The sequence below is a fragment of the Hoplias malabaricus genome, chromosome X2, assembly GCF_029633855.1.
Source record: "Hoplias malabaricus isolate fHopMal1 chromosome X2, fHopMal1.hap1, whole genome shotgun sequence".
In the NCBI taxonomy this organism is placed as follows: domain Eukaryota; kingdom Metazoa; phylum Chordata; class Actinopteri; order Characiformes; family Erythrinidae; genus Hoplias; species Hoplias malabaricus.
In genome coordinates, this window is record NC_089819.1 from 27,011,792 (window position 1) to 27,038,494 (window position 26,703).

The window sequence follows — 26,703 nt, forward strand, 5'->3', positions numbered from 1 at the left end:
ATAAAACTGCACCCTTCTGAAGTGTATTATATGATATGAAGCGCAGCACTAGGAAATGTTTACTCTCCTGAGTCACTGCATGAGGACGGAGTATTTGGAGTAAACTTACTTTTCTTTAAGTAAAAGAGCAGGACGCTGTAATTCTCTCTCCTCAGTCCCAGAGCAGGAGATAACGTAAACAAGACGCTAAACCATTACCTTAAATAGATACAGAACAGTGACCTGGGGGTGAAGTTAGAAGGGCACTGGCTGAAAATTCTCAAAAAGCTGTCCACTGGCGCTTGGTTGATGCTGTTAATAAACCTTTTATTTAAACGCAAGAACGGTGTCGGCGTAGAAGTCTTCATCACCTTCACAGCACTGAACTTAAACAACAGTTGCACGGCCAGGCGAGATACTGTAGGTGAGACAAGGCTAAGATCTTGTACAGGACTCGCTGGATCAGGGCATCACCGGGAGGAGCAGGACGTCTCAAGGCACGAGAGACACAGGAGAAAGAAAACCAGACAAGGGGGATAATAAAGACGTAAAGACTGGGAGTGTGTCTGAGCCCCAAACAGTAACCGGACGCTATTCCAGAGCTGAGTAGCTTTGTGAGAAAAGGCTCTTCCTCCTGCAGTGTTTTTCTTAATGTGAGGAACTGAGAGTAGATGAGCATCCTGTGAACGATGTGAAGGTGACGGGAGACGGGGGTGAGTTCAGTAAGAGACTGTGGGTCTCTTAGTTAGACATTCTGTTATTTTACGTAGACAAGCAACATCATTAGGTTTGGCTGATATTGAATCCCATGCTTACGGATTAGTCGACCCAGTGGCAGCATGTAGAGTGTGTACAATACAGGGCCAAGCACTGACCCTTGTGGAACACCATATTTAACTAAAGTATGATTAGAGGATTTATTATTCAGATAAACAAATTGATAACGGTCAGATAAATAGGATCTGAACCAAGAGAGGGCAGATCCTTTTATTCCTACCAGATTTTCCAGCCTATCAAAGCATCACATGATCTATGGCACGTGTCAAACTCGTGGCCCGCCGTGTCATTTGATGTGGCCCGCAAGAGCTTAAAAGATCTGATTGACTGCAATCTAGTGGCTTAATGCCGCCGCTTCACGGGTAACAATCAGCATGAACAACTGTGGGAAATGGAGTTTATGGTCAATGCATGCTTTTACACTTTAATTATTAATTATTCTGCCACTAATTCTAAAGCGTGCATTGACCTTAAACTACATTTCCCACAATTCATGCTGATTAAGTTGCCCGCCAAGTGACGGCATTCCACCACTAGATCACAGCGTATCCTCTTCAATGTGATTTTTTTTAACAAGTGCAATTAAGAAACACCTACAAATATTGATCCCAAAATGTCCTGGAAACGAAAGATTGATGCCGATGGAAGAGAGATGTGAAGGCGATACATGTTTGTGTTTCAAGGAGAAAACCGGTGTGTCTTTTGTGTTATGAGGCAGTGGCAGGTGTCAAAGAGTACAATTTACGTCGGCACTTTGACACTAAACACGGAGCTCAGTTTTCCAAAGTTAGACTTCAAGAAAAGCAACAAACTGTACAAGAATTAAAAGGCAAACTGCGATCGCAGCAGGATATGTTCACAAGAATTACGGCCCAAAACCACGCAGCTGTGAAAGCTAGCTTTACTGTAGCTGAAGAAACCACTCGCGTGTCTAAGTCATTTTCAGGGGGTGAATTTTTGAAGCAGTGTTTACTGAAGGTCATCACTTGTGTTTGATGATATTTTTCTTTATTCACTTGGATAGTTTGGTCATTGATTGATGGAGTAATGAGTTTCTTAACCTCACAAATGAACAGGATTTATGTTGTTAACAGAGCAACAAGCAAACATTTATATATCTATCCAAATAAGTTGAATAAGTAATAAATTCAGAGTTATTTAACATTAAGGAGTAGTTACATTTACACTGTCTTACAGTTACATCTGGCCCTTTGAGGGCAACCATTACGCCGATGTGGCCCTCTGTGAGAATGAGTTTGACGTCCCTGGTCTATGGTATCAGCACCAGAACAGAGATACAGCTCTTATCAAGTGAAAGGAGAAGGTCATTAGTGACTCTTGTTAGAGCCGTTTCTGTGCTGTGATTGGGTCTAAATCCAGACTGAAAAATGTCATGAATGTCATTGTTTTGTAGGTAAGAGCACAACTGCTGTGACACAACCTTTTCTAGAATCTTAGCAATAAAAGGGAGGTTTGATATTGGCCTGTAGTTTGCGAGCACAAGAGGGTCACGACTGGGTTTTTTAATCATTGGTTTGATTAGAGGTTTAGGAACATATCCAAAGTTGAGGGATGAGTTTATTATTGTGAGCAATGGTCTAATGACTAATTGTGTAGGTGCAGGATCTGAGTAAACGACCCCTACCTGTTCGTCTGGACACTGATGGATGACTGTCGAGCTCCTCCTCCACTCTTCAGATCAGCTGCCCACGCTCCAGCCACCACCACTGGCCTCAGAGCTGCCCCTACACTGAAGTTCTCACGGACTCCTAACTGTTACCAGTAGATTCACCAGAGGAGGGTAGGTCCCCTGTGTGAGCCCTGGTTCCTCCCAAGGGTTCTTCCTCAGCTCTGAGGGAGTCTCTCTGTGCCACTGTCGCCCCTGGCCTCACTCTCCTGGGGGGTTTTACATTCTTTACATTTCATGTTAAAACTTTGTGTTTACTGGAAATCTGTGAAGCTGCTTTGTGACATCATCATTTGTAATCAACAGGAGCCAAAGTGACTTTGGACTGATTTTGAATTTTACGTCAAATGCAATCACCTGTGTGTGTTTAGTGTCTAAATGTTAGCTACTCATTCAGAAATGTTAGGGTTGAGTTGTAGGGGTCTCTTTGATGAACCTATACAAAATTGCTACATAGCTGTGAGGATTTGATGGACTACAGTCTCATCATCATCACTCCAGAGAACACAGTTCCACTGTTCCACACACCAGAGGAACCCCATCACTCCAGAGAACACAGTTCCACTGTTCCACACACCAGAGGAACCCCATCACTCCAGAGAACACAGTTCCACTGTTCCACACACCAGAGGAACCCCATCACTCCAGAGAACACAGTTCCACTGTTCCACACACCAGAGGAACCCCATCACTCTAGAGAACACAGTTCCACTGTTCCACACACCAGAGGAACTCCATCACTCCAGAGAACACAGTTCCACTGTTACACACCAGAGGAACTCCATCACTCCAGAGAACACAGTTCCACTCACCAGAGGAACCCCATCACTCCAGAGAACACAGTTCCACTGTTCCACACACCAGAGGAACCCCATCACTCCAGAGAACACAGTTCCACAGTTCCACACACCAGAGGAACCCCATCACTCCAGAGAACACAGTTCCACACACCAGAGGAACCCCATCACTCCAGAGAACACAGTTCCACACACCAGAGGAACCCCATCACTCCAGAGAACACAGTTCCACTGTTCCACACACCAGAGGAACCCCATCACTCCAGAGAACACTGTTCCACACACCAGAGGAACCCCATCACTCCAGAGAACACAGTTCCACTGTTCCACACACCAGAGGAAACCCATCACTCCAGAGAACACAGTTCCACACACCAGAGGAACACCATCACTCCAGAGAACACTGTTCCACACACCAGAGGAACCCCATCACTCCAGAGAACACAGTTCCACTGTTCCACACACCAGAGGAACCCCATCACTCCAGAGAACACAGTTCCACTGTTTCACACACCAGAGGAACCCCATCACTCCAGAGAACACAGTTCCACTGTTCCACACATCAGAGGAACCCCATCACTCCAGAGAACACTGTTCCACACACCAGAGGAACCCCATCACTCCAGAGAACACAGTTCCACTGTTCCACACACCAGAGGAACTCCATCACTCCAGAGAACACAATTCCACTGTTCCACACACCAGAGGAACCCCATCACTCCAGAGAACACAGTTCCACTGTTCCACACACCAGAGGAACTCCATCACTCCAGAGAACACAGTTCCACAGTTCCACACACCAGAGGAACCCCATCACTCCAGAGAACACAGTTCCACACACCAGAGGAACCCCATCACTCCAGAGAACACAGTTCCACAGTTCCACACACCAGAGGAACCCCATCACTCCAGAGAACACAGTTCCACACACCAGAGGAACCCCATCACTCCAGAGAACACAGTTCCACACACCAGAGGAACCCCATCACTCCAGCGAACACAGTTCCACACACCAGAGGAACCTCATCACTCCAGAGAACACAGTTCCACTGTTCCACACACCAGAGGAACCTCATCACTCCAGAGAACACAGTTCCACTGTTCCACACACCAGAGGAACCTCATCACTCCAGAGAAGACAGTTCCACTGTTCCACACACCAGAGGAACCCCATCACTCCACAGAACACAGTTCCACTGTTCCACACACAAGAGGAACTCCATCACTCCAGAGAACACAGTTCCACTGTTCCACACACCAGTGGAACCCCATCGCTCCAGAGAACACAGTTCCACACATCAGAGGAACCCCATCACTCCAGAGAACACAGTTCCACTGTTTCACACATCAGAGGAACCCCATCGCTCCAGAGAACACAGTTCCACTGTTCCACACATCAGAGGAACCCCATCACTCCAGAGAACACTGTTCCACACACCAGAGGAACCCCATCACTCCAGAGAACACAGTTCCACTGTTCCACACACCAGAGGAACTCCATCACTCCAGAGAACACAGTTCCACAGTTCCACACACCAGAGGAACCCCATCACTCCAGAGAACACAGTTCCACACACCAGAGGAACCCCATCACTCCAGAGAACACAGTTCCACAGTTCCACACACCAGAGGAACCCCATCACTCCAGAGAACACAGTTCCACACACCAGAGGAACCCCATCACTCCAGAGAACACAGTTCCACACACCAGAGGAACCCCATCACTCCAGCGAACACAGTTCCACACACCAGAGGAACCTCATCACTCCAGAGAACACAGTTCCACTGTTCCACACACCAGAGGAACCTCATCACTCCAGAGAACACAGTTCCACTGTTCCACACACCAGAGGAACCTCATCACTCCAGAGAAGACAGTTCCACTGTTCCACACACCAGAGGAACCCCATCACTCCACAGAACACAGTTCCACTGTTCCACACACAAGAGGAACTCCATCACTCCAGAGAACACAGTTCCACTGTTCCACACACCAGTGGAACCCCATCGCTCCAGAGAACACAGTTCCACACATCAGAGGAACCCCATCACTCCAGAGAACACAGTTCCACTGTTTCACACATCAGAGGAACCCCATCGCTCCAGAGAACACAGTTCCACTGTTCCACACATCAGAGGAACCCCATCACTCCAGAGAACACTGTTCCACACACCAGAGGAACCCCATCACTCCAGAGAACACAGTTCCACTGTTCCACACACCAGAGGAACCCCTTCACTCCAGAGAACACAGTTCCACTGTTCCACACACCAGAGAAACCCCATCACTCCAGAGAACACAGTTCCACTGTTCCACACACCAGAGGAACCTCATCACTCCAGAGAACACAGTTCCACTGTTCCACACACCAGAGGAACCCCATCGCTCCAGAGAACACAGTTCCACTGTTCCACACACCAGAGGAACCCCATCGCTCCAGAGAACACAGTTCCACTGTTCCACACACCAGAGGAACCCCATCACTCCAGAGAACACAGTTCCAATGTTCCACACACCAGAGGAACCCCATCACTCCAGAGAACACAGTTCCAATGTTCCACACACCAGAGGAACCCCATCACTCCAGAGAACACAGTTCCACTGTTCCACACATCAGAGGAACCCCATCACTCCAGAGAACACTGTTCCACACACCAGAGAAACCCCATCACTCCAGAGAACACAGTTTCACTGATCCACACACCAGAGGAACTCCATCACTCCAGAGAACACAATTCCACTGTTCCACACACCAGAGGAACCCCATCACTCCAGAGAACACAGTTCCACTGTTCCACACACCAGAGGAACCCCATCACTCCAGAGAACACAGTTCCACTGTTTCACACATCAGAGGAACCCCATCGCTCCAGAGAACACAGTTCCACTGTTCCACACATCAGAGGAACCCCATCACTCCAGAGAACACTGTTCCACACACCAGAGGAACCCCATCACTCCAGAGAACACAGTTCCACTGTTCCACACACCAGAGGAACCCCATCACTCCAGAGAACACAGTTCCACTGTTCCACACACCAGAGAAACCCCATCACTCCAGAGAACACAGTTCCACTGTTCCACACACCAGAGGAACCCCATCACTCCAGAGAACACAGTTCCACTGTTCCACACACCAGAGAAACCCCATCACTCCAGAGAACACAGTTCCACTGTTCCACACACCAGAGGAACCTCATCACTCCAGAGAACACAGTTCCACTGTTCCACACACCAGAGGAACCCCATCGCTCCAGAGAACACAGTTCCACTGTTCCACACACCAGCAGAACCCCATCGCTCCAGAGAACACAGTTCCACACACCAGAGGAACCCCATCACTCCAGAGAACACAGTTCCACACACCAGAGGAACCCCATCACTCCAGCGAACACAGTTCCACACACCAGAGGAACCTCATCACTCCAGAGAACACAGTTCCACTGTTCCACACACCAGAGGAACCTCATCACTCCAGAGAACACAGTTCCACTGTTCCACACACCAGAGGAACCTCATCACTCCAGAGAACACAGTTCCACTGTTCCACACACCAGAGGAACCTCATCACTCCAGAGAAGACAGTTCCACTGTTCCACACACCAGAGGAACCCCATCACTCCACAGAACACAGTTCCACTGTTCCACACACAAGAGGAACTCCATCACTCCAGAGAACACAGTTCCACTGTTCCACACACCAGTGGAACCCCATCGCTCCAGAGAACACAGTTCCACTGTTTCACACATCAGAGGAACCCCATCACTCCAGAGAACACAGTTCCACTGTTTCACACATCAGAGGAACCCCATCGCTCCAGAGAACACAGTTCCACTGTTCCACACATCAGAGGAACCCCATCACTCCAGAGAACACTGTTCCACACACCAGAGGAACCCCATCACTCCAGAGAACACAGTTCCACTGTTCCACACACCAGAGGAACCCCTTCACTCCAGAGAACACAGTTCCACTGTTCCACACACCAGAGAAACCCCATCACTCCAGAGAACACAGTTCCACTGTTCCACACACCAGAGGAACCTCATCACTCCAGAGAACACAGTTCCACTGTTCCACACACCAGAGGAACCCCATCGCTCCAGAGAACACAGTTCCACTGTTCCACACACCAGAGGAACCCCATCACTCCAGAGAACACAGTTCCAATGTTCCACACACCAGAGGAACCCCATCACTCCAGAGAACACAGTTCCAATGTTCCACACACCAGAGGAACCCCATCACTCCAGAGAACACAGTTCCACTTTTCCACACATCAGAGGAACCCCATCACTCCAGAGAACACTGTTCCACACACCAGAGAAACCCCATCACTCCAGAGAACACAGTTTCACTGATCCACACACCAGAGGAACTCCATCACTCCAGAGAACACAATTCCACTGTTCCACACACCAGAGGAACCCCATCACTCCAGAGAACACAGTTCCACTGTTCCACACACCAGAGGAACCCCATCACTCCAGAGAACACAGTTCCACACACCAGAGGAACCCCATCACTCCAGAGAACACAGTTCCACACACCAGAGGAACCCCATCACTCCAGAGAACACAGTTCCACACACCAGAGGAACCCCATCACTCCAGAGAACACAGTTCCACACACCAGAGGAACCTCATCACTCCAGAGAACACAGTTCCACTGTTCCACACACCAGTGGAACCCCATCACTCCAGAGAACACAGTTCCACTGTTCCACACACAAGAGGAACTCCATCACTCCAGAGAACACAGTTCCACTGTTCCACACACCAGAGAAACCCCATCACTCCAGAGAACACAGTTCCAATGTTCCACACACCAGAGGAACCTCATCACTCCAGAGAACACAGTTCCACTGTTCCACACACCAGAGGAACCCCATCGCTCCAGAGAACACAGTTCCACTGTTCCACACACCAGCAGAACCCCATCGCTCCAGAGAACACAGTTCCACAGTTCCACACATCAGAGGAACCCCATCGCTCCAGAGAACACAGTTCCACTGTTCCACACATCAGAGGAACCCCATCACTCCAGAGAACACTGTTCCACACACCAGAGGAACCCCATCACTCCAGAGAACACAGTTCCACTGTTCCACACACCAGAGGAACCCCATCACTCCAGAGAACACAGTTCCACTGTTCCACACACCAGAGAAACCCCATCACTCCAGAGAACACAGTTCCACTGTTCCACACACCAGAGGAACCCCATCGCTCCAGAGAACACAGTTCCACTGTTCCACACACCAGCAGAACCCCATCGCTCCAGAGAACACAGTTCCACAGTTCCACACATCAGAGGAACCCCATCGCTCCAGAGAACACAGTTCCACTGTTCCACACATCAGAGGAACCCCATCACTCCAGAGAACACTGTTCCACACACCAGAGGAACCCCATCACTCCAGAGAACACAGTTCCACTGTTCCACACACCAGAGGAACCCCATCACTCCAGAGAACACAGTTCCACTGTTCCACACACCAGAGAAACCCCATCACTCCAGAGAACACAGTTCCACTGTTCCACACACCAGAGGAACCTCATCACTCCAGAGAACACAGTTCCACTGTTCCACACACCAGAGGAACCCCATCGCTCCAGAGAACACAGTTCCACTGTTCCACACACCAGAGGAACCCCATCGCTCCAGAGAATCCATTCACCTGTCCTTACTCAAAGAAAATTTGGAAAATGGGTGGAATTCCACTTTGTGTTTAATTGCTGTGATTATTGTTTTGCTGACACTGCACTGATGCTAAATTATTTGGACAAACACTGTTTGTGTAGTTAGTTGTCCACACTGCTGCATTCCACTGAGGCAGAGATCAGGCTCCAATCCAATTCCCCCCCCCCCCCCTCGACTCTGTGGTTACCCGGTTTGTGCGACCTGACTGATTTACACCTTCTCATATGGAGTTTCTAGCAGCAGAGTGTGTGTCTCCCAAAGCAGAGGGAGCTCTGTCTTGAAGACTGAGTAACTCTACACACACACACACACACACAAAATAAACCCTGAAAGTTAAAGTTTATATCTTGACATTGAACTACAATTTATTCAAAATGAAAAGAAGCATAGGGTGATTTTATTTTTCAGTTTAAGTAAAATTTTGATCCAATTCTGGATTAAGTTTTTTATCAAATAATATACAATTATTTTATTTTCCTATATTTTTGATGTTTGAAGTCAGAGATATTTTATATTTTTAGTTTAAGGCTTATTCTTGTGTGGGAGGCGGGGCATCAGCGGAGAGGGGAGTGGCCTAATGACTGACCTTCCTCACTGTTGACGATGAGAAATATCACTGTCAATGTTTTACACTGAGTACTGCGTATAACGTCAAAGTCCTTTATAGCGACGACATTCGACACTAATCTCAGTAAAAGAGGGATAAACTCTGTCAGACTCTAGTTCCACAGCCACACTTTAGTTTCCCAGCAGCATTTTTCTGATGATGGCGTTCACCTCATCTCAATATTAGAACGTTCAGTTTCAGGGATTTTTTGTCCCTAAAATAGCTCCGTACTCCAGCACCATCAGAGTGTGTTTATTTACAGCTGAGGATGTCTGTGGCAGCAACCCCCTCTCTCTTCTGTCCATCACTCATACTTTTCTCTCTTTCTGCCCGGAATCACTGGGTGCAGGGCAGGAACACACCCTGGAGGGGGCGCCAGTCCTTCACAGAGCCACAGAATGATTTTTATTACAGAAATGTTGACCTACGGAAAAATATGTACAGTATTTGCACTCAATACTTGGTTGGGCTCCTTTTGCATTAATTACTGCATCAGTGCGGCGTGGTGTGGAGGCGATCAGTCTGTGGCACTGCGAAGGTGTTATAGAAGCCCAGGTTGCATTGTTGGGTCTGGTCATCTTCCTCTTGACAATATCCTGTAGATTATCTATGGGGCTGAGGTGGGGAGTTCACTGGCCAATCACGCGCAGTGATACTGTGGTCATTAAACCAGGTAGTGGTGCTTTTGGGTGTGTGGACAGGTGACTAGTCCTGCTGGAAAGTGAAATCCACATCTCCATAAAACTTGGAGTGTGTGAAGTTCTGGTAGATGACTGCGCTGACTTTGGATGTGGTATAACACAGTGGACCAACACCAGCCGACGACACAGCTCCCCACACCATCACTGACTGTGGAATCTTCACACTAGACTCCAGCAGCTTGGACTGTGTCTCTCTCCACTCTTCCTCCAGACTCTGGGCCTTGATTTACAAATGAAATACAAAATTTACTTTCATGTGAAAACAAGAATTTGGACGCTGAGCAACAGCCCAGTCCTTTTTTTCTTGACTCAACTGGGTCAGGAGCGGCTCGACACAAGGAATGCGACAGCTGTGGCCTGTGCCCTGGACACGTCTGTGTGTGGTGTCTCTTGAAGCACCGACTCCTTGTGAATCTCCCCCAAATTTTTGAATGGCCTTTTCTTGACAATCTTTTTAGGGCTGAAGTTATCCATGTTGCTTGTGCATTTTTTTTTCTAACACACTTTTTAGCTGTAACTGGACCTTATTCTATATTAACTGTGGATGTTAAAGTTGTGTTGATGTCATTCGCCCCGTTTCATCTCCAGGACTTTTGTGTTCTTTTATTCTCCACAGTTGTATAATGAAAGATTACAGAGATCCCCCTCTCCTTCTGGAGAAGAGAATGTAATGAACCTTTAGGGAACACAACTCTGTTTACAGTGGAGCATAATGAGGAGAAAATAGTTATCCCCTGTTAGCCATATTACCTTTAGATTCAATGGTGAAAATGTAAACTTATTAGCCTCAGACTCTAATCCGTCTCTGCTCTTCTGTCTGAATCTGAGTGAGTTATTCACACACAGATCACACATAGGCTTCAGTCGTCATCTTATTTCAGTGCTGTGTTGTTGTAGTGTGTAAGAGATGACAGACACAAGTCTCAGTCTTTTCCCCCTGTTTACAGGTAAATAATCAGACCCCGCTGTCCCTGCGCTCTGAGAGTGAACAGACTCCTGGAGGATAATGTTTTATCGCGACTGTCGCCTAAAGAATTCCTCTGGTTTGGATTAATGTTTAATAAAGTAGTTCTCCTCGTCTGAAAGTTGGAGTGATCAATCAGAGATGTCCGGATCAATACCGAAATATCGATACCTCTCATGCCAGAACTTTATGCTCTAAAATGGATTCTCAAATCAAAATATCGATACGTTTCTTTTACTTCAGTCATTTGAGGGTATGGTGTACCATTAACAGGAACACAGTGGAAAATAACTAAACTACTGAGATCTTATCTAAATGATGCACGGTTGGTGGGAATTACTTTCTCTTCCCCCGGTCGAAAATGATTATTAATGAGCTGTAAGTGTCATGTTTTCCTGTTGAATTAGTGTCTAATTAAGGTCTGTGTTATTAGATGTATTTTCTGTGATGTGCACTATGTAGGGAGTTTTATGTGATGTTCCCTATGTAGGGAGTATGTAGGGAGTTTTATGTGATGTGCACTATGTAGAGAGTATGGCACTAGTTTGGGACGCGGCCCGATATCTTCTCCTGACCGACACATAAACAGAGCCGTGTTTATAAACGTGACGTGGATAAATCGGTCAGGGATCAATACTTATATTTCTTTAATTTTAATGTTTAAACGAGGACAGACAGAATCAGTTTAACAATTTAAATATCACAGTTTTTATTTGTGTTTTGTGTTTGAGTAATAAGAAGGTCCCCAATATGGCGACTACCCTACACTAGGACAGCTGCAGACCATGGACACAACACTAAAGTAAACATATTTGGTGCTAAAACCAGCTGCGTATTTTGCAGACTGTGAATGAATATGAACTCAAATGAAAGTGTGAGTTAAGAACGCTGAGGAACACCTATGGTCTGAAGTGTTTGGAGAACATTGGGGATTTAAGGCTGGGTGTGAGGTGCTGAATTGGGACGTCAGTGGGAATTAATGTGGCTACAGCTAATCTTTTTAGCTTCATGCTAACATACCGTCAGACTGTGTTTAATGGTGTGTGACACGTCAGAAACAATAAAACCTGTTAATTAGAAAGTACTTTTATTACTACTAAAGATTAGGGATGTTTGATGATTTAGTCATGTTAGCACCATGCTAACTCGGATTAGCTTCTTTTTTAGCTCTTTAGCTTCGATGCTAACACCAACGAACTAAGATACTGGAATGTTTTTGGGGAAAAGGGCAAACCTGTATATTTTTTGTGGCTTGTTATTAACCCGAGGACAGTGGGATCAGAAAGTGTGCTCAAATGTAATAATATGGAAAGGTGTGAAAGGTTTCAAAATATCTCGTTTTCTAAATTCATACACACACAAACCACACACTCATGAACAAATGACAGTGAGGTTAATGATGTGCCCTTGTTATGTTTTATCGAACAGAAATAAGTATCAAAACATGTTACAAATTGAAGACAAAGAATAACTGAACTTTAAATGACGGGTGCAAACAGAGGTTTGCTTGTGAACATAAAAGAACTTGTGTAACTTTTTTTTTTCATTTTTTTTTTTTTAAACAGTAAGAGATACACATTTCATAAAATCAGAGTTCCACCACAAGTGTCTCTCCTGGGCCACACATCATTTCCAGAAATTACAAAGAAAAGATTAGTAAACTTTACAGCCAAATACAGAAGTCGTTGATTTTCTAAATTAAACTGAAATTAGGGCATTTCTTTCACATTCATTCATTCATTCATTCATTCATCTATCTTGTGGGAGGGCAGTAATGGGTTCAGAGCCGAAAAGTAATCACTGGGCACACAGGAACACACCCTCAACAGAGTATCCTTCACTCACACACACACACACACACACACACACCCCTGTGGACAGTTTTAGACATTCACCATGTCACACACACACACATACACACACACACACACACACACACACACCTGTGGACAGTTTTAGTCATTCACTATGTCTCTCACACACACACACACTTGGAGTGTTTCACACACTCACCCATGCACAAACAGTGAGTGTGTGATAAAAGGTGCCTCAGTGTGTTCTTGTGGAGCACGAGTCACTTATTTTCCCCCAGAAAAATCAACACCAACAGAACTGTCCACTGTGTGTTTCTCTGATTCCTAAAGAAAACGATTACACATTAAATATCTATTAAATATTAAAGGTGCAGTTTGTGAGACTGAGGGGGCTCTATGAGCAGAAATGGAGTTCATTAGCGTAGGATCCGTGGTAAAAACAGACGGTTGTGTTTCTGAGTAGAACCCACCCTTTAAATCCACACAGAGCGGGTTCTCTTCCACAAGGACGCCATGTTTCCACGGGAACCAGAACAGAGTGGGTCCTAAGCCTTTTATAGTGTGAGGGAGGGGCACTCAACTTCAAACTCACCACTACATGCCCCTGGATCTTCCACTCTGCACTCGAGGGTCCACCTTAAATCTAACTCATATTTAAGATGTAAAGGTTTAAGAAGATTAGAGGTGTTTAATCTATTCATTACGTGTTTTTATCTAATCAGACATACTCTTATATTTATTCTTTAATTATGTGCCAATTACTACAGTTAACAACAAAAAACTATTCAGAAATAACTCACCAAACGTTAAACATCTCAGAAGTGTAGTGAGAACCTGTGTGAAACGCAGTTCTGTTGATTTTTCTAAAGGGAAACTCTTACATGTGACAATGTTTATCGTTTAGAATCAAAATAAAACACGAACCATGGTCTGCACCGATTCTTTTTTCACATAAATTTTTCAAAAATGTGCAAAAGTACCTCACTGAAGTGTGTCATTTGACCGCAGGTGTTCACTGAGGTGTGGACACAGGTACAGACTGATCAGCCAAAACATTAAAAACACATCGCTCTGTACTTCTACTGTTACAGACTGTAGTCCATCTGTGGCTCTGCATACTTCATTACCCCCCTCTCCCCCTGTTCCTCAGCACTCAGGACCCCCACAGAGCAGGTGTGATGTGGTGGTGGATCATTCTCAGCGCTGCAGTGACACTGACGTGGTGGTGGTGTGTTAGTGTGTGTTGTGCTGGTGTAGAGTGGATCAGACACAGCAGTGCTGCTGGAGTTTTTAAACCCTGTGTCCACTCTCTGTGACACTCCTCCCTCTGGAAGACTCCTGAGCGTTGTAGAATAGGGGGAAAGCGGGATAACAGAGCAGGAGATGGACGACCGGTGTGGACAGTGGAGCTGAGAGAACGGACGGAGAGCGGAGAAAAACGAGGTGGCTGTAATGTTTTGGCTGATCTGTGTATATTCACTGCATTTAATTTAAAGTGAAATAAGCAACACACATCGTCTACAGAGAACACACTTCTGCACCTTTACACTCACTGTTTATTCACGGAACAAACAACAACAAAGGAACGGCGTCCAGTGCAAAGTTTACGGCACATTTTATACATATTTTCTATTTAGTTTCTATTTATTATCCCCTTAAAATGTAACTCTCAGTGGAAATAAAGACAGTGCACATATGTGGATCATAGTTACAAGTGCCGTCAGTCATTTTTCACAGTATTTTCTATTATTTATTTATTTATTTATTTTGTTTCTGTTGTTTTCTGTAAATTGCCGCTCTCGCAAGATGAAGAATCAGACTGCTCTGTTGTTCCTGACTGAATACGTTTATGCTCCATAGTGTGGGTCCCCTACATGGGGGTGAACATTTTTTTTTAACCAACTGTGGTACAGAGAGTCACTGACATTTTCAGGCCAGTAGGTGTCAGTATAACGGTATAATATCATTAAGGGTTCTTTATGTAACACATGTTCAACGAAACAGAGAAGAGTCAGTGGAGGAAATGTTGGATCTAAGTTCTTTAAGACGGAGGGCTTCATCAGTTTTCATTTAGAAAACCAACAACGCTGCGGGCGCTTTCAGTCACGTTTGAAACACGTCGCTTTATTAACAAACACCTACTTCTTCAGTGACGTTGTTATGAAGTGTTATAGTCACCCTCGCCGTCACATGTCCTTCCCCATTAAGCTGCAGTGGACGCTGGCCTGGCTGAGAGACGGAAGCTGGATTTTGTTGTTCTTCAAAACCGAATCCTCCCTCATCGTCGTGGCCGAGTGGGTGGGGCTCAGAGGCTTCTTCGGGCCCTCGTAGCTCCGCCCATTCGCCGTCAGCGGCCGCGCTATGTCCTCGGATAGCACCAGTGGCTGGCGGTCGTCCTCCTCGGAGATGGCGAACACAGGCACGGACACGTGAGTGTCCTCATGAGAGAGACTCCTCACGCGGTTTTCTACAAAGACAAACATCATGTTAGAGCTGCTACTGGCCCTGTAACACCGGAACTGACCCTGTAACAAAGGCACTGACCCTATAACACCTGCACTGATCCTGAAACACCTGCACTGACCCTGTAACGCCGGCACTGACCCTGTAACACCTGCACTGATCCTGAAACACCTGCACTGACCCTATAACACCGGCACTGACCCTATAACACCTGCGCTGACCCTATAACCCCGGCACTGACCCTATAACCCCGGCACTGACCCTATAACCCCGGCACTGACCCTATAAAGCCGGCACTGACCCTATAACGCCGGCACTGACCCTATAACGCCGGCACTGACCCTATAACGCCGGCACTGACCCTATAACACCTGCACTGATCCTGAAACACCTGTACTGACCCTATAACACCTGCACTGACCCTATAACACCTGCACTGACCCTGTAACCCCGGCACTGACCCTATAACACCGGCACTGACCCTGAAACGCCTGCACTGACCCTGTAACACCGGCACTGACCCTGTAACACCGGCACTGACCCTGTAACACCGGCACTGACCCTGTAACACCGGCACTGACCCTGAAACGCCTGCACTGACCCTGAAACGCCTGCACTGACCCTGTAACGCCTGCACTGACCCTGTAACGCCGGCACTGACCCTGTAACACCGGCACTGACCCTGTAACACCGGCACTGACCCTGAAACGCCTGCACTGACCCTGAAACGCCTGCACTGACCCTGAAACACCTGCACTGACCCTGTAACGCCGGCACTGACCCTGTAACGCCGGCACTGACCCTGAAACACCTGCACTGACCCTGTAACGCCTGCACTGACCCTGTAACGCCAGCACTGACCCTGAAACACCTGCACTGACCCTGTAACACCTGCACTGACCCTGTAACACCTGCACTGACCCTGTAACATCTGCACTGACCCTGAAACAAAGGCACTGACCCTGAAACACCTGCACTGACCCTGAAACACCTGCACTGACCCTGTAACACCAGCACTGACCCTGTAACACCAGCACTGACCCTGTAACACTCACCTCCCACTGCTGCTTCTCCTGGTTTCTGCTGTTGCTGCTGTTGTCCAGAGGGGGTGCTGCTGGGATCTGGGAGCTGGTGAGCAGCAGCAGTGCTGTTGTTGACGCCCCCTGGTGGTGTGGATGACTGCAGGCTGAAGCAGGGCCCATTAAAACGGGATCTCCGCAGGTTGCTGGTGGAGTTAAGGCGGCGCTGTCTCTGAGCTGAGTGAGATAACGGATACGAGGCCGTGCTCTCAGATGATTCCGCCTTAAAACCATTCCCACGCTTCTGCAGCTGACCGTCAGACAACACCTTTACCCTCACGTCATCAGCAGCGTCGGCCACAGAGCTCGGAGGACCCTGGAGGACACAGAGACTCCGGTTAGGCTTTGATTACGTCCAGTCCTGGACTAGTGGATTTAAAGCATCCAGTGTTCAGACTCTTCTGAAGTTCTCCAGCCATTGGTTCTGTTTAAAGTAACACTACGTAATATTTTACCTTAAAATAACAGCTTCAAATTCCTCATGATGCTCCACTGAGCTGTAACAGGGAGAACAGAGCCTCTGTCTTTGCTACCCCAGGCTCAACACTGCAGAAACTGCACTCTGTAACTTTTGGAGGAGGGTGGGAAACTCTTACTGTCCTCCCAATGTCCCTCATTGTCCTTCATTTTCTCTCAGTGTTTTTCATTTTCCCCTCATTATCCTTCACTAACCTTCACTGTCTCTAACTGTCCTTTATTGTCCCTGAATGTCCTTCAATTTCCCCTCACTATCCCTCATTGTCTCCCACAGTCCCTCATTGTCTCCTACTGCCTTTCATTGTCTCCCACTTTCCCTAATTGTCTCCCACTGTCTCTCATTGTCTCCTACTGCCTTTCATTGTCTCCCACTGTCCCTCATTGTCTCCCACTGTCCCTCATTGTCTCCTACTGCCCCTCATTGTCTCCCACTGCCCCTCATTGTCTCCCACTGCCCCTCATTGTCTCCCACTGTCCATCATTGTCTCCCACTGCCCCTCATTGTCTCCTACTGCCCCTCATTGTCTCCCACTGTCCCTCATTGTCTCCTACTGCCCCTGTTCCCACACTGTCTTACACCAGTGACATGACAAAGTGGTGCAGCATGTGACAGTAAATCTACACCACAGTCTGTGCATTGGAACATAAATCAACTACTGACCAACAGGGGAGCAACGACTCACAGATTTCACAATACAATTCATACTGCAGTTTTTGCTCCACGATACGATACCTTTTTAATACAGAGAAAGAACATGATTTTAATTTCCCTTTTATTTTTTGATGTAGAGGTCAAAGAGGTCAATACAATCACAACAGTATATTCAGAAAGGAAAGGATGAACACAACACACTCCTCACAGACATTCACCCGGAGGAAACCCACACAGACACAGGGAGAACACACCACACTCCTCACAGACAGTCACCCGGAGGAAACCCACACAGACACAGGGAGAACACACCACACTCCTCGCAGACAGTCACCCGGAGGAAACCCACACAGACACAGGGAGAACACACCACACTCCTCGCAGACAGTCACCCGGAGGAAACCCACGCAGACACAGAGAGAACACACCACACTCCTCGCAGACAGTCACCCGGAGGAAACCCACGCAGACACAGAGAGAACACACCACACTCCTCGCAGACAGTCACCCGGAGGAAACCCACACAGACACAGGGAGAACACACCACACTCCTCACAGACAGTCACCCGAAGGAAACCCACGCAGACACAGAGAGAACACACCACTCTCCTCACAGACAGTCACCCGGAGGAAACCCACGCAGACACAGGGAGAACACACCACACTCCTCACAGACAGTCACCTGGAGGAAATCCACGCAGACACAGGGAGAACACACCACACTCCTCGCAGACAGTCACCCGGAGGAAATCCACGCAGACACAGGGAGAACACACCACACTCCTCACAGACAGTCACCTGGAGGAAACCCATGCAGACACAGAGAGAACACACCACTCTCCTCACAGACAGTCACCCGGAGGAAACCCACGCAGACACAGAGAGAACACACCACACTCCTCACAGACAGTCACCCGGAGGAAACCCACGCAGACACAGAGAGAACACACCACACTCCTCACAGACAGTCACCCGGAGGAAACCCACGCAGACACAGAGAGAACACACCACACTCCTCACAGACTACTAGATGTCGCATGAAACTACAGCACGCCTCAGAACTATGTTCTGCTCTGATGGCTGTAACTCATTACTGCGGGTCGACAAACGGCTCCGAATGATTTTTAAAATACAATCAGATGTATTCGATTCACAGCTCGTGTTGTAAAAAAATTAATATTACTATGTGCAATGTGACGGCCCTACTGACCAATCAGAACACAGCTGGGGGAGTGTCTCAGGTACACTGTCTATCAAAGAGGCAAATGGGCACCATGAGTTAGAAACAGATACGAGGCGTCACAGGAGCTCACGGTGCTTGGAGGAGGACACGTTACTTAAAGGACAGCCGTGGAGGTGAGCACTCCAGCGACATCACACAGATCAAACCCACAGTCTCCCGCAGACTGGACCCCACGGAGGGGCCAAGCTGAGGGAGAGGCTCAGTTCAGAACGAGAGTGAACACAGGAGCTCTTCCCGTTTACCTGCTGATTTATCTGTTTATCTGAGGCACTCACACTGTCCACCAGTTTGGTGAAGGGGCTGGTGGAGTTCCAGCTGCACCATCTCCTGTGGAGCTGAGGGAGTGGGGGCAGGAAGTCGTGAAATGTTCGGACGCTCCAGGCTCGCGGACGGCTGCTCAATCCGGATCCCGCCGGGCCGACTCCAGTTGGCCAATCAGAGGGCTGCACCGGCCCCGTGTCACTGTGGCGCAAAAAACGCTCTCGCTGCTGAGGGAGAGAAAAATAAAGTCAGGCAATCACAGAATAATGACCACAGTCAGGACATTACAGCCACTCACTGTCCGCTCCGGTCACTCCTGTACTTCTACACTTACAGACTGTAGTCCATCTGTTGCTCTGCATACTTTATCAACCCCCTCTTTTCCCTGTTCCTCAGCGCTCAGGACCCCCACAGAGCAAGTGTGATGTGGTGGTGGATCATTCTCAGCGCTGCAGTGACACTGATGTGGTGGTGGTGTGTTAGTGTGTGTTGTGCTGGTGTAGAGTGGATCAGACACAGCAGTGCTGCTGGAGTTTTTAAACCCCTCAGTGTCTGGACTGAGAACAGTCCACCGACCAAAAACATCCAGCCGACAGCGTCCTGTGTCACTGATGAAGGACTAGAGGACGAGCGACACACACTGTGCAGCGACAGATGAGCTACTGTCTCTGACTCTACATCTACAAGGTGGACCAACGAGAGAGGAGTGTCTCACAGAGTGGACAGAGAGTGGACACAGGGTTTAAAAACAGCAGTTTGTTCAGTCTGAGGTTTCTCCACAAGGGGGCGTTGTTAGCACAGACTGCTTGTGAATGTGTCACGTGCAGTGGGGAAACAGCAATGAGATCTCAGCAGGGTTTCAGTAGTGCATAGAGTCGAAAAGCAACAAGTGACCACTCAAAACGCTGCATTTTTATTGGCCATAATGTGATGTGAGGTGCTGTGGATTTGCTTTGTGTCACATGTAATCTTGCCAGTCAAGAACCCCACCAGCAGGACTCCCTCCCCACCTGCCCCCGCCCCCGCCCCCAGACCCCTGACACGACTAATACACAGTCCACCTCCAAATCACAGCAGACCAGCAGCTCCCCACACCTTTTATTCATTAAAATACATTCATTAATATACAACTCACACACACTTCTAGGCTTCAGAAATAAAAGTATTTCTTGTGGAAGTGTGTCTGGCCGTGTCCCAGTGGAACCTGAGAAATGTGCGTAAAGAGATTATCGCGTACAATTTTTATGGATTAGCGGGACGCCGTCCAGCTCGCGCACTAATACCACTTCTTACATTCTCAGTCAATAATCACACACTGGACTCATTCATAAACACACACACACACACATTTAGAATCACATAAATACACACAATACACACACATGCATACATACCATACACACACACACACACACATTTAGAAACACATATACACACACATGCATACATACCATACACACACACACACACACATTTAGAAACACATACATACACACACACTCACACACAATACACACATGCATACATGCCATACACACACACACACATTTAAAAACACATATACACACACATGCATACATACCACACACACACACACACACACACACACACACACATTTAGAAACACATATACACACACACACATTTAGAAACACATATACACACACACACACACACATTTAGAATATACAGTATACATCTTAGTCCCTATATTCAATACAGTGTGTTTGTTTATATATAATATATATTTATACACACACACACACTTCTCATCAACCTGCTACCTGTGTTTAATACCGAGTCCTGGAGGTGGTATTCAGGAGTGTGTGGAGGGGTTTTCTCATCAGTGAGAGTCTGATAATCCTCCTCTCAGGCCCCCGTCTAGACGCGTCTTAAGCAGATTTAACCCTGAATAAAGGCTTCATAAACCTCCAGAGACAATAACTGATTGTTTGACAGGAGGGAAATCCTTGGAAAGTGAAGAACATTCTCCAGCAATCAGCAAGAAACAAAGAAAGAATAAAAGAAAGAAAAGAATGAGACACATTTCCTGGAGTTTCACTAAACCTTTGGCTGAACACAAACTTCATCACACATCAACACATTCTACAGCCAGGACTCTCTCTCACACACTCACACACACACCTCACACACACCTCACACACACCTCACACACACCTCACACACACCTCACACACACCTCACACACACCTCACACACACCTCACACACACACCACACACACCTCACACACACCACACACACACCTCACACACACACACACCTCACCTTTACCAAAAGTAACGTTGGACGTTTATAATTTTTTTAAAATAAATAAAAATCCAACCACTAACTGATCAGAGCCCCGCCCACTGACCAAACAGCCCCACCCACTAAAGTCCCATAGATCCAAGCATAAGGGCTTAAAGCTCCACCCCCTTACTATACAAAGCCCCGCCCTCGAAACACCCACTATACCAAGCATAACGGCTCCCCTAAATGCAAACTACCCCACCCCAATTTTACATAGCTCCACCTCCTGATTGCACATAGCACCAAAAACTGCACACAGCCCCACCCCTGATTATGCACAGCCCCACCCACTATTTACCTCTAGACACTAATTTAACAACTGCTCCTGTGTCCCTGTGTGTGTGTGTGTGTGTGTGTGTGTGTGGGAGAGAGAGAGAGAGAGAGAGAGTGAGTGAGAGTGTGTATCGTACTGTGTGAGAAGAGAAGGGTGGTCCGGCTGAGTTCGGTGCAGAGGAAATCACAAAAACTTCATCTGTTCCCAATTCCAACTCCGTCAGTCCTTCAGAACACAGCTCGGCATTCTGGGAAACATCACACCCACCACTCACAGAGCCTGGGGAGAGAGGTAGAGAGACAGACACACAGAGAGAGTGAGTGACATTGTCCCCAACACTGACCCTGGCATTGTCCTCAGCCCTTTCCTCAACACACTGACACTGTTTTGATTTACTCTAAAGCTTTCCCACGCTGTTCCAAACACTGACCACAACATCAGCTCTAATCCTGTTGACCCCTACACTGACCCCTAAGCTGACCCCTACGCTGAGCCCAGCCCTGCCCTCTGGTGGACTAAAGGAGCCGTAAGCCTAACTGGAGCGCGAGGTGAAGCTGGTGTTCAGGAGGAGTTTAGACCGACTTTAGACTTTAAAAATGAATACCTCCAGAGCCTCCACCTCCTCCGCACACAGAAAACACCACAATAAAACAAACACAGGCATAATACATAAACATAAACATAAATAATACACACAGACACAACACACAAACACTTACTATATACACACACAACACAAACATAATATAATCCCCAAAGACATGTCCGACCAATCATCATCCCTCACTAAATCCCCCGACCAATCATCATCCCTCACTAAACCCCGCCGACCAATCATCATCCCTCACTAAACCCCCCCGACCAATCATCATCCCTCACTAACCCCCCCCCCCGACCAATCATCATCCCTCACTAAACCCCTCCGACCAATCATCATCCCTCACTAAACCCCTCCGAACAATCATCATCCCTCACTAAACCCCTCCGACCAATCATCATCACTCACTAACCCCCCCCAACCTCACTAACTCCCCCGACCAATCATCCCTCACTAAACACCTCCGAACAATCATCATCCCTCACTTAACCCCTCCGACCAATCATCATCCGTCACTAAACCCCTCCGACCAATCATCATCCGTCACTAAACCCCTCCGACCAATCATCATCACTCACTAACTCCCCCCCCCGACCTCACTAACTCCCCCGACCAATCATCATCCCTCACTAAACCCCTCCGAACAATCATCATCCCTCACTAAACCCCTCCGAACAATCATCATCCCTCACTAAACCCCTCCGAACAATCATCATCCCTCACTAAACCCCTCCGAACAATCATCATCCCTCACTAAACCCCTCCGACCAATCATCATCCCTCACTAAACCCCTCCGAACAATCATCATCCCTCACTAAACCCCTCCGAACAATCATCATCCCTCACTAATCCCCTCCGAACAATCATCATCCCTCACTAATCCCCTCCGAACAATCATCATCCCTCACTAATCCCCTCCGACCAATCATCAACACTCACTAACCCCCCCAACCTCACTAACTCCCCCGACCAATCATCATCCCTCACTAAACACCTCCAAACAATCATCATCCCTCACTTAACCCCTCCGAACAATCATCATCCTTCACTAAACCCCTCCGACCAATCATCATCACTAACCCCCCCCCCCCCCCCGACCTCACTAACTCCCCCGACCAATCATCATCCCTCACTAAACACCTCCGAACAATCATCATCCCTCACTAAACCCCACCGACCAATCATCATCCCTCACTAAACCTCCTAACCAATCATCAACATCCCTCACTAAACCCCACCGACCAATCATCATCCCTCACTAAACCTCCTAACCAATCATCAACATCCCTCACTAAACCCCTCTGACCAATCATCATCTCTCACTAAACCCACTGTCTGCACTCCTTTCTCCAGCAGGGGGCAACAGAACTCACAGTGGAACTAAACTGTAGGGGGCACACCCTTGGATGTTATGGGCAGAGTCAGTGGGCGGGTCCTAAATCCGGAGCTAGTGTCTGATTGGCTGTAACTGGTTGTTATGGGAGGAGTCAGTGGGCGGGTCATAAATCAGGAGCTAGTGTCTGATTGGCTGTAACTGGATGTTATGGAAGGAGTCAATCAGACACTAGCTCCGGATTTAGGACCCACCCACTGACTCCTCCCATAACATCCAGTTACAGCCAGTGGGCGGGTCCTAAATCCGGAGCTAGTGTCTGATTGGCTGTAACTGGAGGTTATGGGAGGAGTCAGTGGGCGGGTCCTAAATCAGGAGCTAGTGTCTGATTTTCGAGACAAAGCTACGGAGTTTCCCCTTTATAGCGTCTTAAGAAAGTGGAGGGACTGCTCTTTGTCCATCAGTGAGGTCTGATTATGTCCAGGCTGTGATAGAGATCCTGTGTTGTAGTTTAGTCCACAACCACGTGGGCAACTGTGTGTGTGTGTGTGTGTGTAAAAAAGTGAGAGAAGGCCAGCTATAAACATAGGAATGAGAGGAGGTGGATTGTTGAGGGCAGAACATAAGGTTTTTATTTAGAAAGATTACATAAGAGTCAGGCCAAGTGTCTCAAGCAGTTTATCAATAATCACCAAAATCACGCTTCCTGCTGCAGCCGGAATAACTCCGGAAAACAAACAAACAAAATCCAGCTCGGTTTAGAAAGAGAGGGAGAAACCCAGAAAACACAGTCTTTATCTGTAAAAGATTACTCCATAATTCCTCAGAAAACACAGCTTCTGTTTAGTCGGCAACAACTCCTCTGACACCACACCTTCAGCTCCAGAAGAAGAAGATCAATCACTTCATTGATCCCCCCTCGGGGAAACTGCTTCTCTGCATTTAACCCCTCCATGGCAGTGAACGACACTAGTGAGCTATTCTTCACACACACACGGAGCAGAGGGCTGCAATCAGCTTGACGCCCTGGGGGCAGTTCGGGGGTCAGGTGCTTTGCTCAAGGGCACTTGAATTTAATTTTTTTGTACTACCGGTTCTGGGATTTGAAACCTCCAGCCTCAAACTCGGTTCCTAACTCTAACTCTAACGCTGTGGCTGCCCCCAGAGAGAGAGAGAGAGAGAGAGAGAGAGAGAGGTAGAGAGACAGAGAGAGTGGGAGGGAGAGAAAGATGGAGGTATTGAGAAATAGAGAGAGTGACAGAGAGTGAGGGAAAGAGAGAGAAAGAGAGAGAGAGAAAGATGGAGGTATTGAGAAATAGAGAGAGTGACAGAGAGTGAGGGAAAGAGACAGAGAGAGAGAGGGGGAGAGAGAAAGATGGAGGTATTGAGAAATAGAGTGACAGAGTGAGGGAAAGAGACACAGAGAGAGAGAGAGAGAGAGAGAGAGAGAGAGAGGGGAGAGAAAGATGGAGGTATTGAGAAATAGAGAGAGTGACAGAGTGAGGGAAAGAGAGAGAGAGAGAGAGAGAGAGAGGGAGAGAAAGATGGAGGTATTGAGAAATAGAGAGAGTGACAGAGTGAGGGAAAGAGAGAGAGTGGGGGGCGGGGTTTTGCCATGTGATGATTTGTCAGGGGCCTGTGTTCAGATCTGTCTGCTGTGGTCGTCATGAAGCACCAAACTCACCTCCGTCAGAAACTTTGGGAATCTGTTCTTTGAGAATTTGTTGTAAAATAAAGCTTCAGGAGAAAGAACAGCACAGAGTCGTGATTTCACTGCCGTTTACAGAATGGTAGTAAAACTGTCACCTGTGTGAGACTTGCTGGTGGTGGTGTCATTTTCTGGTGCTATCTGTTGCTCTGTGTGATTAGAGGCCACTAGCTGCAGTTCACTGCCATCCGCTGCTGAGTGTGGCTCCCCCTCTGGGACCTGGAAAACATTACAATAGGATATTGTCATCAGGTTGAATCTTTTCTCTTTCCCTCAAATTTAGTCACCTTTTCAGTTCAGCACTAGAGCTACACACTAATGTCGCTTCCACTCAATCAATAACTTCATCAAACACCAAGAGGACGACCGACAGAGAGAGACAGACAGACAGACAGACAGAATGAAGGAGAGAATCAGATTAGATCTAGATAAGAGAGACTGCTTAAATGCTGTGTGTGACATGTGCCAGAGTTAATTCATGTGCATTTAAGAGAGCCACAGGGAGGGGGCGCTGTGGGAGCTCACTGACTGCTGATGTCACACTCTGTAAACGGGTGGGGGATAAAACACAAGCCCAGTCTCCCCCCGCAGTGAGAGTTTAGAGCTGAGTTTGGGTTAAAACAGAGAGGAATGAAGCTGAAAACAGACACAACACTCAGAAGAGCCTTCACTCGACTCTGTGCTCACAGCTGTGAGGCTTTATCTCTAAATGTGTGTGATTTGAGCCTCAGTTTCACTGGAGAATCATCTGCTGTGGTGTGTGTTAAACCACAAGTGTCTGTTAGCGCCAGCTGTGCTTCTAAACAGAGTAGAACCATCTTATTTCACTTATTTTAGAACTCCTCTGTTCCTCCAGCAGCAGACGCTGACACCTGCTCTCTCTCAGAAACGGGTTTTTATCGTCAGCACGTGTTGGAGAGCTGAACTGCACAGAGCTGAAAACCCTTCACAGATATGAGGCTCACGCAGCCCGACAGTGCCCCCACCCGCCCCCCACGGTAATAACGTATACCTGATATCTGAGATGGTATGATGGTATGAATCATGTGGATGCTGTCCATCCCTGTTCCAGTTGTGTGTGATGTAACATAGATCGTGGATTAATTTACAGATGTAATATAAGGTTTAAACGCAGGTGATGGTTTACCTCAGAGTTGATGGATGCGGTGGTGTTGGATCCTTTAGCGCAGAGTTTGTTTCTGAGGAGAAAATAAGAACACAACAGGCCACATTAGAACCGCTCTGTCGTCCCTGAATGAACCCGTTTGTGC

At 47.5% G+C, this 26,703-nt stretch overlaps 1 protein-coding gene across 3 annotated transcripts in view; it reads right to left on the bottom strand.

Moving 5' to 3' along the window:
• Positions 1–12,641: 12,641 nt before the first annotated feature.
• The window catches only part of LOC136676240 (uncharacterized), a 34,049-nt gene continuing 19,987 nt past the window's right edge, over positions 12,642–26,703 (bottom strand). For 2 of the 3 annotated variants that reach the window (XM_066653093.1, XM_066653095.1), the window contains exons 3-8: positions 26,580–26,631; positions 25,531–25,651; positions 21,929–22,071; positions 19,221–19,433; positions 16,550–16,889; positions 12,642–15,498 (exon numbers count right to left, since the gene is read on the bottom strand). In XM_066653093.1, coding sequence (XP_066509190.1) covers positions 15,218–15,498; positions 16,550–16,889; positions 19,221–19,433; positions 21,929–22,071; positions 25,531–25,651; positions 26,580–26,631 — 1,150 coding nt within the window. In that variant the 3' untranslated portion in view covers positions 12,642–15,217. The remainder of the gene's footprint in view (positions 15,499–16,549; positions 16,890–19,220; positions 19,434–21,928; positions 22,072–25,530; positions 25,652–26,579; positions 26,632–26,703) is intronic. The other variant, XM_066653094.1, reaches the window with a different exon arrangement.